The sequence below is a fragment of the Oryctolagus cuniculus genome, chromosome 17, assembly GCF_051225735.1.
Source record: "Oryctolagus cuniculus isolate XC-2025 breed Fujian yellow rabbit chromosome 17, ASM5122573v1, whole genome shotgun sequence".
NCBI lineage: Eukaryota > Metazoa > Chordata > Mammalia > Lagomorpha > Leporidae > Oryctolagus > Oryctolagus cuniculus.
Window position 1 is genome coordinate 64,850,400 of NC_142883.1, and position 17,026 is coordinate 64,867,425.

The 17,026-nt window shown below is 60.7% G+C and overlaps 1 protein-coding gene across 1 annotated transcript; it reads left to right on the plus strand.

Moving 5' to 3' along the window:
- The first annotated feature begins 6,965 nt into the window (after positions 1-6,965).
- On the plus strand, positions 6,966-15,806 carry NATD1 (N-acetyltransferase domain containing 1). The gene is made up of 3 exons (XM_051839772.3): positions 6,966-7,270; positions 12,547-12,665; positions 13,174-15,806. Exons 1-3 carry the CDS (start codon positions 7,141-7,143, stop codon positions 13,288-13,290), a joined length of 366 nt encoding a protein of 121 aa, XP_051695732.3. The 5' UTR covers positions 6,966-7,140; the 3' UTR covers positions 13,291-15,806.
- Positions 15,807-17,026: the final 1,220 nt, after the last annotated feature.

Consider the following 17,026-nt stretch of genomic DNA (forward strand, 5'->3'; position numbering starts at 1 on the left):
GAGGGACAGGGGGAGAGGAAGGGGTGGTGCCCTGGCCAGCTTGGTGCCCTGGCCAGCTGGACTCTAGCTCGGGCAAGTCTTCAGTTTCCTCCCTCTGTAAAGTGGGTCAATCCCAGAATCTCACTCAGCTACAACAGCCCAGGGAACTGGGACGGAGGTGACAAGTCAGCCAAGAAAACGGAGCCCCCAGCCCAGCCTTGTTATGTTCCAGTTTCCCTTCCCTGCCACAGGGGGGCAGGGGACAGACGGCTGAATGAGAAACCATGACTGAGTTGCGGAAGAGCAAGGCCACCTCACTAGGCAAAGGTAGACGTCTCCCAGAGAAACTGTGACATCCCACTCTAGCTTTGGGGGAGACCAAGTTGGCACGAGGGGAGAAAGCTCCCTTGTGCTTCCTTGTGTTCATGTGTGGGGAACCCTGGAAGAAGGAGTGAGAAACAGGTTTCCCTGTGAGAGAGGAGAGCCAGGCAGGTGGGAGCCAGCCATAGGGGTCAGACTTCAGAACATGAATATATATATATATATATATATATATATATATATATATATGACAGGCAGAGTTAGACAGTAAGAGAGAGAAAGAGGCAGAGAGAAAGGTCTTCCTCCCGTTGGTTCACCCCCCAGATGGCTGCTACAGCCGGCGTGCTGCACCGATCCAAAGCCAGGAGCCAGGTGCTTCCTCCTGGTCTCCCGTGCAGGTGCAGGGCCCAAGCACTTGGGCCATCCTCCGCTGCCTTCCCAGGCCACAGCAGAGAGCTGGACTGGAAGAGGAGCAACTGGGACAGAATCCGGCGCCCCAACCAGGACTAGAACCAGAGGTACCAGCGCCGCAGGCGAAGGATTAGCCTAGTGAGCTGCGGTGCTGGCTGGAACATGAATATATTACCCAATCGAATTGCATCAAAAGACGATTCTGTGTTTTCTTGTATAACAACAAGTTTGGGGGGTGGGGATACACAGGCTATCAAACAATAAATGTGACTGAGAGATACAGACAGACGGACAGACAGACAGAGCTCCCATTGGCTGGTCCACTCCCCAAAACGCCTGCAAAGGCTGGAGCTGGGCAAAGTGGAAGCCAGGAGCCAGGAAGTCCATCCAGGTCCCCCACATGGTTGACAGGGACCCAGTTACTTGAGCCATTGCAGCTGCCTCCCAGGGAGCTGGGGCTGGGAATCAGAGCCAGGACCGGAACCCAGGCGCTCCAATACAGAATGCAGGCGTCTTTATGGCTGAGTCAAACGCCTGCCTCTCATTAGTCCTGCTTGTGTGTAGAGCGGCTGTCAGCTCATCACTGCTGTGAGATAGCTGAGCTCACAGCTGTAGAGTTCAAGGCCAAGGTCAGGCAGCCCCATGGGTCCAGGCTCTGAGAGGGGTGAGGTGTGTGCAGAGGAAGGGTTATGGGGCGAGCCAGTGGCCAGAGCTCCCCAGGGCCATCCTCCTTGGAGAGCCACAGTCCCAGGGCAGAGGACACGCCTCAGCGACCTAAAGTCCGCCCGGGTCCACCTTCTAAACCTCACAACTGGACGAGGTTCCACGCTCATCATGAAGTGCCATTAACTCGTGACTTGCAGGTTTATTATTTATTAAGATTATTTTATTTATTTGAAAGTCAGAGTTACACACACACACACACACACACACATATAGAGAGAGAGAGAGAGGGAGGGAGAAATCTTTCATCTGCTGGTTCACTCCTCAGATGACCACAATAACCAAGTCTGGCCAAGTTGAATCCAGGAGCCTGGAACTCCATCTGGGTCTCCCACATGGGTGCAGGGGCCCAAGCACTTGCGCCACCTTCGTTCCCAAGCGCATCAGCAGGAAGCTGGATCAGAAGTGGAGCAGCCAGGACTCAAAGCGGTGCCCATGTAGATGCCAGCGTTCCAGGTGGTGGATTTACCCACTGCACCACAGCTCCAGACCCCACAATTGTCCTACAGTTGTCGTCAAACTAGAGCAGGAGTTTTGTCTGCCTCACTCACTGCTGTGCTCCCAGAATTTGAGACACACACTGGTTGCTCAGTAAACATCAGACAAACACGTGAGTGAATGAATGCGCAAATGAAGGAGTGAATTAATGAAGGAGTGAATGTGTGAGTGACTGACTGAGTGATGAGGAAACCGAGGCCTGAGGGTGCAGAGCCAAAGTCTCAGGGTCAAATCCTAGATCTGTCCCTAAACACCGGCAGGCACCCCAGCCCCTCCCCCTGCAATGGGGGAGCCACCTGCTCCAGGCTGGGATCCCCAGGGACCGGGGATGCTGTTAGGATCCCAAGTCCCAGGCTCCACAGTGGAGGTCACAGCACCCCCAGAGACCCACCCCTGGGGACAGAACAGGAGGGGCGGGGTTTGAATCACACACATGCCCCCTGCCCCCTGCCTGGCAGCTGTGTGACCCAAGGACGGGACTCCATGCTCGGGACCCAGAGCACTGCCACTGGGGTGGAGAGAACGCCCACTGCCCCCACGTTATGGGCAGGGGGTCCTCAAAAACCCAGACCCTCAAATACTCCCCGAGTCCCGCAACGCAGGGAGCAGAGTGTGGATCGGCTTGGTGCTGCAGCCACTATGGGGGGCAGGTGTCCGGTCTGGGGGGGCTGTATAGGCTGCACGAGTCCCCTGCTTGGGACACTCAGAAAGACAAAGCCACAGAGCCGGCGCCATGGCTCAATAGGCTAATCCTCCACCTTGCAGCGCCGGCACACCGGGTTCTAGTCCTGGTCGGGGCGCCGGATTCTGTCCCGGTTGCCCCTCTTCCAGGCCAGCTCTCTGCTGTGGCCCAGGAGTGCAGTGGAGGATGGCCCAAGTGCTTGGGCCCTGCACCCCATGGGAGACCAGGAGAAGCACCTGGCTCCTGCCATCGGATCAGCGTGGTGTGCCGGCCGTGGCGGCCATTGGAGGGTGAAGCAACGGCAAAAGGAAGACCTTCCTCTCTATCTCTCTCTCACTGTTCACTCTGCCTGTCAAAAAAAAAAAAAAAAAGAAAGAAAAAAGAAAAGAAAGAAAGAAAAAAGAAAGACAAAGCCACAGGGACAGAGTACCGGGCGGGCGGGCTAAGGAGGGGCTGGGGACCTGGGGGATGAACTGCCTTAATTTTTTTTTTTTTTTTCAAAAAGAATCATTTATTTGAGAGATAGTGTCACAGACAGAGGGAGGGAGAGATGGAGAGAGAGAAAGAGAGAGACAGAGACAGAGACAGAGAAATTGATTTTCCATCCACTGGTTCACTCCCTAAATGGCCGAAACAGCTGGGGCTGGGCCAGGCAGAAGCCAGGAGCCAAGAGCGTCTTCCCCAAGTGCAGGGGCCCAAGGGCTTGGGCCATCTTCCAGTGCTTTCCCAGGCCATCAGCAAGGGAGCTGGATCCAAAGTAGAGCAGCAGGATTTGAACTGGCGCCATATCAAATGCATATACTACTTTATAATTCAGTATGGGTGGGCTGTGTAATCAGATGCATTTGTCAAAACTCACCAAATGGGGGCTGGCATTGTGGTGTGGTAGGTTGAGCCGCCCTCTGCCTGTGGCACTGGCATCCCATACAGGCACCAGTTCGAGTCCCGGCTGCTCCTCTTCTGATCCAGCTCTCTACTCATAGCCTGAGAAAGCAGTGGAGGATGGGCCAAGTGCTTGGTCGCCTGCACTCATGTGGGAGACCCAAATGAAGCTCTCCTGGCTCTGCCTAGGCAGTTGTAACCATTTGAGGAGTGAGCCAGTACATGGAGGTCCCCCCCACCCCGGTGTGTGTGTATGTATGTGTGTGTGTGTGTGTGTGTGTGAGAGAGAGAGAGAGAGAGAGAGAGAGAGACTCTGCCTTCCAAATCAAATAAATAAATATTTTTAAAAAAGATTTGCAGGGTCAGTACTGTGGCGTAGCAGGTACGGCTGCAGTGCCAGCATCCCATATGGGCGCCGGTTCTAATCCCAACTGCCCACTTCAGATCAGCTCTCTGCTATGGCCTGGGAAAGCAGTAGAAGATGGCCCAGGTCCTTGGGCCCCTGCACCCGCATGGGAGACCCAGAAGAAGCTCCTGGCTCCTGGCTTCGGAATGGCTCAGCTACAGATGTTGCGGCCATCTGGGGAGTGAACCAGCGGATGGAAGACCTCTCTCTCTTTCTCTCTGTCTCTGCCTCTGCCTCTCTGTAACTCAGCCTTCCAAATAAATTAAAAAAAAAAAAAAAGATTTACAGAACAATATGCTGACAGGAGGAATTTTTAAATTTCAATTATCAGATCTTTTTTATAAAGTTTTAATTTATATATCCTTTTATTTGAAAGGCAGTGTAACAGAGAGAGCGGAGAGAGAGATCTTCCATCCGCTGGTTCACGCCTCAAATATCTGCAACAGCCAGGGCTGGGCCAGGCCAAAGCCAGGAGCCAGCAGCTTCATCGTGGTCTCCCACGTGGGTGCCAGGGGCCCAGGGACTTGAGCCACCACTCGATGCCTCCCAGGGAGCCCATGAGATGGGAACAGAAGGTGAGACTGAAGGCAAGCGCTCCAGAGAGGGGCAGGCATCCCCAGCAGTGGCCTCAACTGAGGTCCCAAAGGAGGAAGTTCTGCCCTGCAGCAGCACAAACACCACCTTAAATCACCTCCAGCAAAAGCCAAACCTCTGCCGTGTGACAGACACATGCTGCTCCCTTTTACTGACCCTTGTGGGTGATCTTCCAGATACTAAAAAACAAGCAAGCGGCACAACACCAAACGCGTGCCCCCCAACCCCCTACACCCCACCCCCACCCGAGTCTTCCATGGCTGTCTCACCCAGGGACCCACAGCTCCCCCGCCGGCGCCACCCCCAGACACTCCGTGCACCTGTCACATGGGCTCTCTCAGAGTCCCTAAACCCACACCAGGGCCTTTACACTGGCTGTCTTCCCAGCTCCACCTCCTAACTCCCTCCCCCTCCTCCCGTGCCCACTGTGGTCTCTCCTGTGGGTCCCAGGCCACTCCCGCCCCTGCTGACCCTCCCTCCAGGTCACTGATCTGTGTTGCTGTCTTTGCCAAGCTCCCGAAGGGCATTGCGACGGTGTCCCTGCCTGTCCTGTTTCCCGGCACACACGAGGCACTCACTATCTGCTCTGTGAATTAATGACCAAGTGAAGAAATGATACCCAGTATCGGCGACCTGTTCTCCACACGGCCCCGCCAGGCCCCGCCTTCACTCAGCACCCCCTCCCCAAGGTGTCCTAAGAGACCACGCAAACAACTCATCACCGCTTTGTCATGGGCAAACATTAATCGCCACTTTATGCTTTTACTGACTCTTGTTCCAGAGAGGGTCTCTGCAGAGCGGGGAGGCCCCCACAAGGAAGAGACACGCACAGCCGCGGGTGGGGAGGCGTTTGGCTTGGCGGTTAAGACGCCCACCGGGACCCCTGCATCCTACATCACAGCACCTGGATTGGAGTCCCAGCTCCAGCTGGGCCCGTGCTGTCCACCTGGGAGACCAGGATGGAGTCTCTGGCTCCCAGATTCCCCTGGCTCAGCCCTGGCTTTTGTGGCCATTGTGGGGGGGGGGGGGTAAACCAGCAGATGGAAGCTGCCTCTCTCTCTAAAAAAAAAAAAAAAAAAAGGTGGTGGGGGGGAAGGGAACCAGAGGCAGGAAGCTCCTGGCTCTTATCTGAGCCTGGCACATGCTGGGCCCTGGCAGAAACTAATCAGAGAGAATACAGGCCAGCTGGGGATAGATGTATAAATAAATGACTATGACTGCAGGGAGGAGGGCTTCCCAGAGGAGGTGTTGTTTGGGCAGGTGCAAAAGCCCAGAGGCGGAGAAACCAGTGTAGTGTTTGGTCTCCCCATCCCCACCACACTCAGAATTGGGGGCTGAGGGAGGCACAATGGGGACCACCGCGGGCACGGATCTGGGGTCTCTGCCAAGACTAAACGCACCCCAGTCAGAAGACTGGGAATCCAGCCCAGAAGCCACCCATGAGCTACGAGCCACCCGGGTCGCCCACGGGGTTTTTAAACCAACCACCTGGCCGGCGCCGCGGCTCACTAGGCTAATCCTCCGCCTTGTGGCGCCGGCACACCAGGTTCTAGTCCCGGTCGGAGCGCCAGATTCTGTCCCGGTTGCCCCTCTTCCAGGCCAGCTCTCTGCTGTGGCCAGGGAGTGCAGTGGAGGATGGCCCAAGTGTTTGGGCCCTGCACCCCATGGGAGACCAGGAGAAGCACCTGGCTCCAGCCTTCAGATAGGCGCAGTGCACCTGCCGCAGCGCGCTGGCCATGGCGGCCATTGGAGGGTGAAGCAACGGCAAAAGGAAGACCTCTCTGTCTCTCTCTCTCTCTCACTGTCCACTCTGCCTGTCAAAAATAAATAAATAAATAAATAAAATAAAATAAACCAACCACCTACCCCTCCAGGCACTAGCAGGAGCTGGAGCTCCCTGCCAGGTGCCGTCATATGGGATGCAGGGGTCCCCCTGGTGTGCTGACCACCATGTCACCTCCATGTCCAGGTCTACAGAGACCCTCTCCGGAACAGGCATCCATAAAACAACAAGGTGGCGATAAATGTTCGCTCACGACAAGGGTGCCCAAGAAAGTACCAGCAGACGCCTGCGCTGAGTGGCAGGGCTGAAATAAAGCCCCCTACCTCCAGGGCTCCCTGGGCAAAATGGCGCCATGCGCCCCTGCCGGCCCCAGACTCCTGAGAACTTGGGTGCATACAGCAGGCGCCTAATAAATAAATGCTGGCTGCCTTGGAGGACGATCAGAATTTCCCTCCAAGTTGGGGTGGGGGAGGGTGTCCATATTTATTTTATTTATTTATTTATTTTAAGAAAGCGCGCGAGGTGGGGGAGCAGCCGGCGCGTTGTTTTGTTTGGGGCTGCGAGCGGCACGCGGCCCGCGAGGCGCGCGGCCCCTTTAAGAGCCGACAGGAATGTATCAAAACAAAAAGGCCGCGCGCCCATTGGCTGCGCGCCGCACGTGACCGCACAGCTGATTTCCTGGCCGCCCCCCTCCCCGACACACAGACACTCAGACACAGAGACCCCGCGGCCCCGACGCCCCCCGCCGTCTCTTTTTTGTGCGTGTGTGTGGCCGCCGCCCGCGCGCCCCCGGCCGCCCCGCCGCCCCGCCGCCGCCCCGCAGCCGCCCCGCCGCCGCCCGCGCCCGCGGCCCGCGCGCAGATGGCGCACTCGGCGGCCACCGCCACCGCCGCCGCCGCCGCCGCCGCGCCGCCGGGCGCGCTGGAGCAGGGCTGCCCCATCCGCGTGGAGCACGACCGGCAGCGCCGCCAGTTCACCGTCCGGCTCAACGGTAACGCGCCGCGCGCCCCCGCCTTTTGTTTGCGCAGCCCCGGGGGAGAGGCGTCGCGGCCGCGCGGGGTGGGCCGGGGCCGGGGCCGGGGCCGGGGAGGGGGGTGGGGGCGCGCGCGGGTCCCCGGCCTTGGCCGCGCGCCCCGCACCTGCCCCGGGCCGGGCCGGGCCGTCTTGGCGTCTCCGGGGGCGCACTGGGGCTGACCGCCCCCACCGGCCTGCCCCTGCCCCAGCGGCTCTGAGGTTTGGGCTGGGTGCCTCGCCCCCCCCCCGTGCCTTAGTTTCTCCCCCAGCACCCCCGGGGAGCGTTGTCCGTCCAGGATCCAGGCTGGTGCTGCGCGTGGCAGCAGTTTCCTGGAGAGAACTTTTATACCAGCCCACACCCGCCCTCTCTCTAGGGGCAGACAGAATTAGGATTCCGGGACCAGGCCCTCCCTGTACGCCCCCCCCCCAACACCCCCCAAGGCTGTTCCAGCGAGGAGAGCTCCCAAGGGTTACTGTACCCATTTCTGAGCCAGGAAGGCAAAGGCCCAGGTAAAGGAGACACTTGTCTCAAGTCAGCTAATCAGTTGGGGCTAATGAGTTGGAGTTGGCCCCCACCCGCGCTTGACCCAGGTTGGCCAAGGTCAGGAGGGGCCCAGCCGCCCCGCAGGACACCCCCCCCCCAGCCCCATTTGGGCTGTGCTGGGCACCAGGCCCACCCGCATTTGGGCTGTGCTGGGCACCGGGTCAAGCCACGGCTTCCAGCCGGACCACAGGACAGCCCTGCAGGTCCTGCCCAGCCACAGTTCCCATCTTGCCTCTTTCTGGGACCTGCCTCCTGGCAGGGCGGAAGCTGGGTGTTTGGGGAACCAGTGTGTTGTTTGCATCTGGCCTCCTTGGAACCCTGCAGGGGAGGAAGGGCCTTGTCCCTGTGGCTCTGGGTGTCTGTGTGTGTGTGTGTCCGTGTCCTGGCTGTCCCCGGTGGCAGAGCTAGGCTGATTCTCTTCCTGCGAGCTCTGTGTCTGGATGAGGGAAGATGTTTGAGCAGCTGCATTTATTGAGCACTTGCTGTATCCCTGGAGAGACACCGGAAACCCCTCTCCTGGTTCCCAAAGGAGACGTGCAGGGACTTGCCCTGGGACTTTGCCCCTCCCATGTGGGAAAACCGAGATCGCATGCCCCAAGGATGTGCTGAGCACTGCTCTTCTAGGTGCTGGGGGAGTGGGGAGGTTCCAGGGGACAGCAGATGGAGCGAATTGTCGAATGTGTCTTGGAAAACCAGGACCCCGGGGGCTAGGTGGGGAGAATGTGGCAGGGCGCAGGGGTCCCGGAAGACGGTGAGAAACAGAGCAACAGCAGGGGAGTGGTCCAGGTGGAGGGAGCAGCAAGCGCAAAGGCCCTGTGGTGCTCAGAGCAGCAGGAGATGGAGGCACGGAGAGAGGAGATTGGGCCGTGGAGGGCACAGATGGTGCAGGGCTCACAGGTGTGAACCCCGGGGAACCTGGCCTTGGCTCTGGGTGACACGGGCTCCCAGGAAGGACCTGAGCAGAGGCTCCGCAGGAAGCAAGACTACGGCGGGCAGGATGGAGCTGGAAGGTGGCTACTGCACAGGTCCGAGCAGTTGAGCACAGGGTTGACTGACCCCAGGTCTGCTCTGTAAGGGGCAGCTTTCCATTCTACAGCCAGGAAAACAAAGGCAAGAGAGGTGGCTGAGCCTGAAGAGAGGCCCCGCCTCCATCAGAGGAGGGCTGTCACCTGCAGGCTGTGGCCCCGCCCCCTCCCCATGATCCCTCCGGCAGTCTTCCTCCTCCCCCTCCCCCCAGTCAGGGCTGAGATCCCAGCATGCTCAGTGAGGGCTGGGGCTGGGAGTCCCTTCCCGCTGGTCCTGCCTGCCTGCCTGCTGGCTGTGTCAGGCCACGTCAGGCCAGGGCCCTGCAGGGAGTGGCCTGTGGCCACCCCTAAGCCACCCGCGTCCCCCCCCCAAACCAAGCTGTGCACCTGCAGGCAGCCCAGAGGGGCCCTCCCCCCACACCTGCTCCTGCACCTGCTTGTGGGTGGTCGCACGCCTCCACTCCCTGAGACCTGGTTCTGGCCGGGCCCCTGCCTCAGTCTCCTCATCTGTGGACGCCCTGACCCCACACCGGCCTGAGGAAGCCTCTGGGAAGTGACATTGGGGCTCACCTGGAGGGACAAAGGAAGGGCTCCCCGCCCCGTGGTCCTGGGCACGCCCAGGGACGTCCCTGGGAGGCAGTGCCCGACTCCCCCGGGGACATCGCTGGGGCTCAGCGCCCGATGGAAAATCAGCAAGTTCAGGGGAGCTACGGGGCCTCCAGCTTGGTGTGGCCATGTTCAGCCGTCTCCAGGGACCACGGGGACCAGAAGCACGGACAAGACCCCCCCAGCCCCCAGCCCCTCTGGGCCTCAGTTTCCCTGTCCGGGTGTGAGTGGAGCTGTGGGAGTCAGGACTATTTGTAGGAGACCCCCTGACCTGACACACACACACATACCCTACACACACTCATTCCCGCCTAACCACCCTGGCCTCCTTTGCTGTTCTTTCATCAGCCTACCCCAGGGCCTTTGCACATGCCATTCCCACCACCCAGGCTGCCCGTCTCCAGATCTACCCGGGGATCTCTGCAGGTCCTTGCTCCAGAGAGGTGACCTCCCCACTGTGTGGCCAGGCAGCTCCCTGGGTGACCAGGTCAGGGCCAGAACAGTGTCCCAGTGTTTGCTGGCTGGATTAACCCTGACAGGTGCAGAGCCGAGGCCCAAGGCCTGTGCCATGTGGCCAGGGCAGGCGGCAGCGGAGGCCATGGCTTGGGCCACGCCCAAATGCAGTAGGCACGATCCACAGAGTGGTCATCAGGCCCCACGACTGGGAGACACTGGTGCCAGGGGGCCTGAGAGCATGGGGCAGAGAAGGGACAGCAGCCCGGGCAGAGGGAGTGCCCCAGGCCAGGGCCTGCAGGCAGGTCGTCGAGAACGTGGGTCGGGTCTGGACCCACCATGAGACCAGGCCGCATGGCCTCAGCGTCCTCACTGGACACAGAGGAGGAGACCGTCGCCTCCTGGAGCTTTGGGGGGAAGATGGGAGGCGCTGGGGGAACAGAAAGCACCCTCCCTGGGCTGGGCCCTGTTCTGGTGTTCCTATCAGTCTTCCTCCTGCCATGGCTAGGACCTGGGGGCCCAAGAAGCATTTGGGAGGAGGTTCTCCAGTGCTTGGGAGTCAGGACGATGAAAATAAGGTTTGTTTCTGAAACACAGGCAGCCCTTTCAGGGCCAGAGAATTGGGTCTCCCAACCCCAGGGCCTTGGCACAGGCCACGCCCTCAGCCTGTGCTTACCTGGCTCTTCCCCCCAGCCACTGCGGGCTCCCTGTTTACCCCTCAGCTCACAGGTGCTCTCCTGCTGGCTTCACGGCCCTTCCCGGGTTATTCATTGCGTTTGCGACTGCTGGACACGAGACCTTGGTGTTACCCTGGACTCTTGTTTCTCTGGTTGACCACGCCCAGGTCAGCCATCAGCCCCCCTGCTGCCTCCACCCTCTGCGGTCACTGCCCCTGCCCCAGCCTGCTCATCTCTCTGCAGCCAGACGGATCCTGGGAAGTCACAAGTCATCCCCGTGCCTCCTCCACGGAGGACCCTCCTGCGGCTGCCAGCTCCTGCCTCCGCCCTGCCCTCGGCTCTCCCAGCCTCCCCCTGTCCGTTCCAGCCACCCCAGCCCCTCTTGCTGTCCCTATCACAAGACATTTGTAGGAAAGTGGAGGACGGGGACCGAACGTGCCACCCTGAGAGGAGTCCCTAAGCACGTCTCTCTGGGCTCACGTGGGAGCAGAGACCCACACACGTTGCATGTACCGTAATGCGCGTGTTCCGGCTCAGCCATATCGCACCTCAGAGCCTTTGCACTGGCCGATCCCTCTGCCTACGACACCGGTCCCTCAGACGTCACGTGACCTCCACCCTCTCCTCCTTCCTGTCTCTGTCCACCACCCAGGACTCCTGGCACTGCTGCTCCATCCCTGCCTGCTTGCTTTGTTTGTTCACTGCCTTGACCCCCTCCGTGTCAGTTTCAGGAAACCAGGACTTCTTAATTGGCTTGTTTGTTGCTTTGTCCCGGTACCTAAAGCCCTCTCTGTGTTCAGTAACCGTTTGGTGGGTGGATGTGTGGATTTAGAGTGGACAGAAGTAAGGCATGGCTTGATGAGCAAGTGTATGGGTTGGTGAGTGGGTGGGTGGCTGGGCTAGAGTGGATCTATAGGTCAATGAATGGGTGGGTGGCTGGCTGGATCTGTTAGTGAATGGGTCAGTGGATAGATGAATGGACAGATGAATGGTGGGCAGGTGAATGAATGGGAGTATGAATGGGTAGATGGATGGTTGAATTGATGGGTATGAATGGGTGGGTGGATGGTTGAATTGATGAACAGATGCATGCATGCATGGGTAGGTGGGTGGTTGGGTGCATGAGTGGATCAAAGGGTGGATGAGTAGATAGGTTAACAGATGAGTGGTCAGGTGGTTGGATGGATAGATGTGTTCATGAATGGATGGATGGATGTGTGGAAGGACGGGGAGGTGAATGAATGGGTGGGTGGGTGGGTGGATGACTTGCTGTATGGATACATGGGTGACTTGATGTATGGGTAGATGGATGGTTGAATGGATGGATGGGTCGGTGAATGGTTGGATGGATGGTTGGATGCATGAGTGGACTGAAGGGTGGGGGAGCAGGTGGGTTAATAGATGGTGGGCAGGGGCATGGGTGGAGGGGTGGGTAGTCGGGGCAGTGAGGATGTGGTTAGGGGACTCCCATTCCGTGTTTCTCCCCTGGGAACGTGGTAGGGGTGGAGACAAGTGAGCTGCAGTTCTCACAGGCCTGGCGAGGAGGCGTGGGCACCTGTCTGCCCTGGCTTCATGGGCCAGTGCTGGGTCAGCATGGACTCTGCTGCCGCACCTCTGCCTCGTCCCAATCTCCTGGAGTTGCCCTGCTGGTGGCCTGCACTGGGCCTCTCAGACCTTGGGAGGGGGCTCAGGTGGGGCAGCTGCCACTGATGGGAGTAGCCGAGGCATGCACCGGGTGGGCGGGGGGGGCGAAAGGCGGCAGGGGGCAGGGGCAGGGGCATTGCCGCTCACCCCACTGACGGTCACAGAGCCTGGGTGTGGAGAGGTTTGCTCAGGATCCAACTCCAGCAGCTGTATGGCTCCCAACACCTGGGGCACCTGAGTGCCTCCGGTCTCAGGCGTCCCTAAGTGCACCTGTTTCTCCCCCCGCCCCACCCCCACTGCCCAGGCTGCCATGACCGGGCTGTCCTGCTCTACGAGTATGTGGGCAAGCGGATCGTGGACCTGCAGCACACCGAGGTCCCCGATGCCTACCGCGGCCGAGGCATCGCCAAGCACCTGGCCAAGGTAAGGGGGTACGCTCCTCAGCTTCTCCCAGGGTTGCCAGCGGCTGTTCTGGGTCAGGGCTTCTGTTCTGCAGGCCCCTAGCACAGGTGATCCCACTAGGGTCACCTCACACCTCTGTGTGGGCAAGAGCGTTCTGGGCCACCCGTTCCCATCCTAGGACCCTAGTCCCTGGCAGGTAGCAGGTGCTCAGAAAAACTTTGGAGAGCGGGGGTGGGAGGTGTTCACACAAACAGGCTCATCCCACCCTAGCTGCCTGGATAGCCGGCTCCAGCTTGACAAGGGGAATTGCTGTAGCAGAGAATGGCCCTCCAAGCTGGCCCCGGCCTCTGCCCACCCACCCTGGCCTCTGCTCCGCCCCAGGGCGGCTCTGGAGTGAAGTAGTGCCTGCGGGCTTGTACCTGTGAAGGCGAGGGCTGGCGTCATCTTTTGTGAGACCATGACGGCACAGGCCCTGGGATGTCCGCTGCGGGGTCTGACTGCCCCCCACTTTCCCCCTCCCTGGCCCCAGGCTGCCCTGGACTTCGTGGTGGAGGAGAACCTGAAAGCTCACCTCACGTGCTGGTACATCCAGAAGTACGTCAAGGAGAACCCCCTGCCGCAGTACTTGGAGCGCCTGCAGCCGTGACCGCGCCAGGGGCGGGCACAGACTGAGTTGTCCCTGCGGGGTGGGCGGGGGCGTGCGTCCACGGGCCCCCAGTCAGGCTCCCGGAGGCGGCTGGCTGAGGATGGGCGACGTGCCTGGGAGCAGGGCCGAGGGGCGTCCAAGGCTCCCAGTGGCCCGCGGACCCCAGCCTGCCGCCAGCGCCGTCGCGCAGGGCCCCACCCCCACCCTCAATCCCCCACCCTGGGGCGGCCTGGGTCCCGCCTTCTGTGACCACCCCCTCCCCTCGGGGCTGTCTTGTCTGTGCTCGAACCAGGAAGGCATCCCCTGAAGTCAAAAGGAGCAATAAGAAACCTCGCGTGCCAACTTCCGAGGGCGGTCACGCCGCGCCCCGGCTGCCACCAGCGCTCACCACCACTCCATCCCACGCCCACGCCCACCCCCGCCTTCCCAGAATCCTGTGTCCCAGCAGGTGCCGCGCGGCCAGAGCCAGCGCCCACGGACGCTGTTTAAGAGCCAAGGAGAGCCGGGACTGAGCGCCAGCCCAGGCTCAGCCGCGCACACTCACACACGCACATGCACGCACGCACACATGCGAACATGCGGGACATGGAGGTCCCCGCCCCCACCGGCCCGTCCACCAGGAGCCAGCTCCAGGGGCTGAGCTCAGGCGGCTGTGGGGCCCAAGGATACCTTGGGGCTTGGAGGTGGGGCAGGGGGAGAGTGGCCTCGGCCCTCCTATGGGCAAGGGGGGGCGTTTCTGTTGGTTTTCTCAGGTCCCAGGGTCTCCACCCTTTCTGTACCCAGTGCTGGCGCTGAGACCCCTGCTCTACTTGGTCCCCATCCCAGCCACGTGTGCACGGGCGCTCTCTCACCAGTCTGAGCATGCGCACACACGCACAGCGCTACGGACTAGCAGTGGTTGTCGTCCCTAGCCCGTGTCACCCAGGGCTGCAGGAGGCCCGCTCCGCTGTCCCATGTGCCCTCCCAACCAAGCAGGTCAAGGAGAGAGCAGGCCACGGGCTCGGGAGGGGGTCCCTCGTTGGGATCACCCCCTGTCCCCCCAACACACACACACACACTGCACAGACTCCCCAATGCCTGTGGCACAGTGACCTGGCGAGGAGTAGCCAGGAGCCACCTGACCTACACTGTGTCCCCTAACAGGTGACTGTGCTCCAAGTACTTGACCAACGGGCCTTGGGGTCCCGCAGGGGAGACCCTCCCCGCTCCCATCCACCCCTCAGCCAACATATCCTGACGGCCATGGCTGGCCTGTCCTCTGGTGCTATCCCATCCCCTCTGGCGTCCCAGCCTCACCCGCACCCCGCCCCGGCCCGAGACGCCCCAGGAGCCCTCTGGTCACTGGGGGCCAGTACACGGCTGGGACGAGACCCTCGGCAGGGGCAGGGGCACGAGGTTGGACACTGCTCCTCCTCGGCCGGTGGGAACAGGTGAGGACTTGCGTGCCTTTCTACTCAGGACCTGCCGTGGGCCCCGGCTGCTCCCTGCACCTGCTCATTGCGTGATGCCTGTCTGGAAGGGGCATGGCTCGCCACCAACTCCAGGGCCGGAGCTGGGGGAGGGGCGGGCATGGAGGTCCACGTGCAGGCCCGGTCTCACTCTGACAGCCGTCACCCCACTTTTAACAGCCAGGGAGCTCTGGGGTGTGACCAAGGAGCAGGCGGGCTCGGCAGGTGTCCTGCTGTGGTTCTATTTAACCTGGAGGGGAAGTGGCCTCGCCTTCCAGGTGAGAGCGTGGGGTGCGGCAGCATCAGATCCCAGCCCCCCCCCCCCACTTGCCCATCCCTGGCCCAGCAGCCTGGATGCCGCCACAGGCCAGGTCAGCGCAGGCCCTTGCCTAGGGATTTTTTTTTTCCCTCCTAGGTAGGGTCAAGGCCACCCTCACTTCTCTCTCCCAGCTGTTCCTGGAGCTGCCAGCTGCTAGGTCTGTTGGACAAAGGATAAGACTTAGGCTCCGAAGGGGGCGGGGGTGTGATCACAGGCCTACACAGCTGGAGCGGCCCTGGGGTACAAACCTGCCCCTGCTGTCTCCCCCCCACCCCTTGCCCATGGCACCCCTGGGCTCCTGTGTTGCAGGGTCTCAGCATCTAGGTGACAGGTGGCCACAGAAAGCAATAAACAGATGCAGGTGCGGGTCCCCTGCTCCCTTGCAAGGCAGCCATGGGGCTGTGCACGCGAGCAACAGGTGCGTGGCTGGGCTGCACGCAGCGGGACCCCGGAGCGGCTGCCCTCGCTCCCACACCCCTCCCCGCCCCCATCAGCCCAGGACTCTCAGGCTTGTCCCCGTGCACCCCAAGAGTCTCTGTGCTATTCTCAGGGTGTCACTCCTTCCAGATCAGTGCCCAGAATTCCACACCAGAGATCCGGCGAGGCTGTGAGTTCTCGCGTTGTGACTGCGGCCCGCGCAGGGTCGGATGGAGGGTTTTCCGTTTTTTGTTTTTTTTTGTTTTTTTCCAGCTGTATCCGTCTTAACGTCTGCGAGATATTAAAGAGATTTCTTTCCTGGTTGTCGAGGACACCGTCTCGTTGTCTGTACGGTGTCTTGTTTGTTTCCGCCAACATTCCCGGCAGGCGGTGGGGGGGGCTCTGGAGTCTCCAGGTGACCTTGACCGTGATAAGGGGCCCTTGTGCTCTGAGTGTTCTCCACGGGTGATAAAGTTCCTGTCTGTGCTGCTGGGATGGTACCTGAAGCCGGATAGCTTATGTAGCTGCGGATTTGTTTCTTAGAGCCCAGGAGCCCTGGGAGGTCAGGGGGCCTTCATCCAGGTCACCCCACGGTAGGGGAGACAGAAGGGCAAGCGAGCCTGTGGATCCCACCCCAGGGTATGATAGCTGTCCAGTTGTGAGCCCCCACCCTGCCCCGCTCAACACTGCCGCCTTGGGGATTAAGTTTCCAGCACGTGAACTTGGGTGTGGGACGAATTCCCTACTCCTACCCGACAGCGAGGTCATGCCCGCTTTCCAGCCCAAACCGGGGCAGACCCCAGCTTTGAGGGACCGTTCTGGAAGGTGATCTCTGCGCCACTCAGCAGAGTGAGAAGGGCTTGGGCGCTCCCAGCAGGGGGTTGGTTACGCAAGCCGCAAGCTCACAGACAGGCAGTGAGGGTGAGCGGAGGACGCTCCCTGAGGGTGCAGGCAGCTGACTCCACACGAGGCTGCTGGGGGTGTGTGCAGGGGGCTCATCACCGCCACCCCCCGGCCACCCCCAATCCCACCTCCTGCCAGAGCCCGCACCCCCCGACAAGCTCTCCTGATGACCCGGCTGTCGGTGGACACATAAGCTGCTCATAGCTGGTGGTGTGGTGTGGGGCCCCGGCCCCATCCACCGTTGCCGACGGCTGGAGAGTGGTGGGCCCCAGAACCCACCCGACATCCCAGCGTGTGTGTCTCTGCTTATGAGGAAAAGCCCCCTGTCTGGGGAGGTCAAGGGAGACCCTTGCAGGCCAAGCAAACATGGATGTGGTACAAGATCTGACCCAGTGAGATTCAGAGGTTTTTCTGGATTGGGGAGGGGTGGACCGTGGGAGGGGGGCCCTGGGGAGGGTTAGTCCTAGCGGCTGCCCTGACCGCTGGGAGTTACTAGATCAGGGTGCCCAGGGTCGGCCTCTCCTCCCTCCTGGAATCCAGGAAGAGGAGAGGCGGCAGGAGGAGCAAGTCGGGGCTTGACCTGCTGCCTGAGAACCAAAACCCGGTCCAGAGAACTTCCTAGCGCCTGTGGGGACAGGAGGCTCAATCC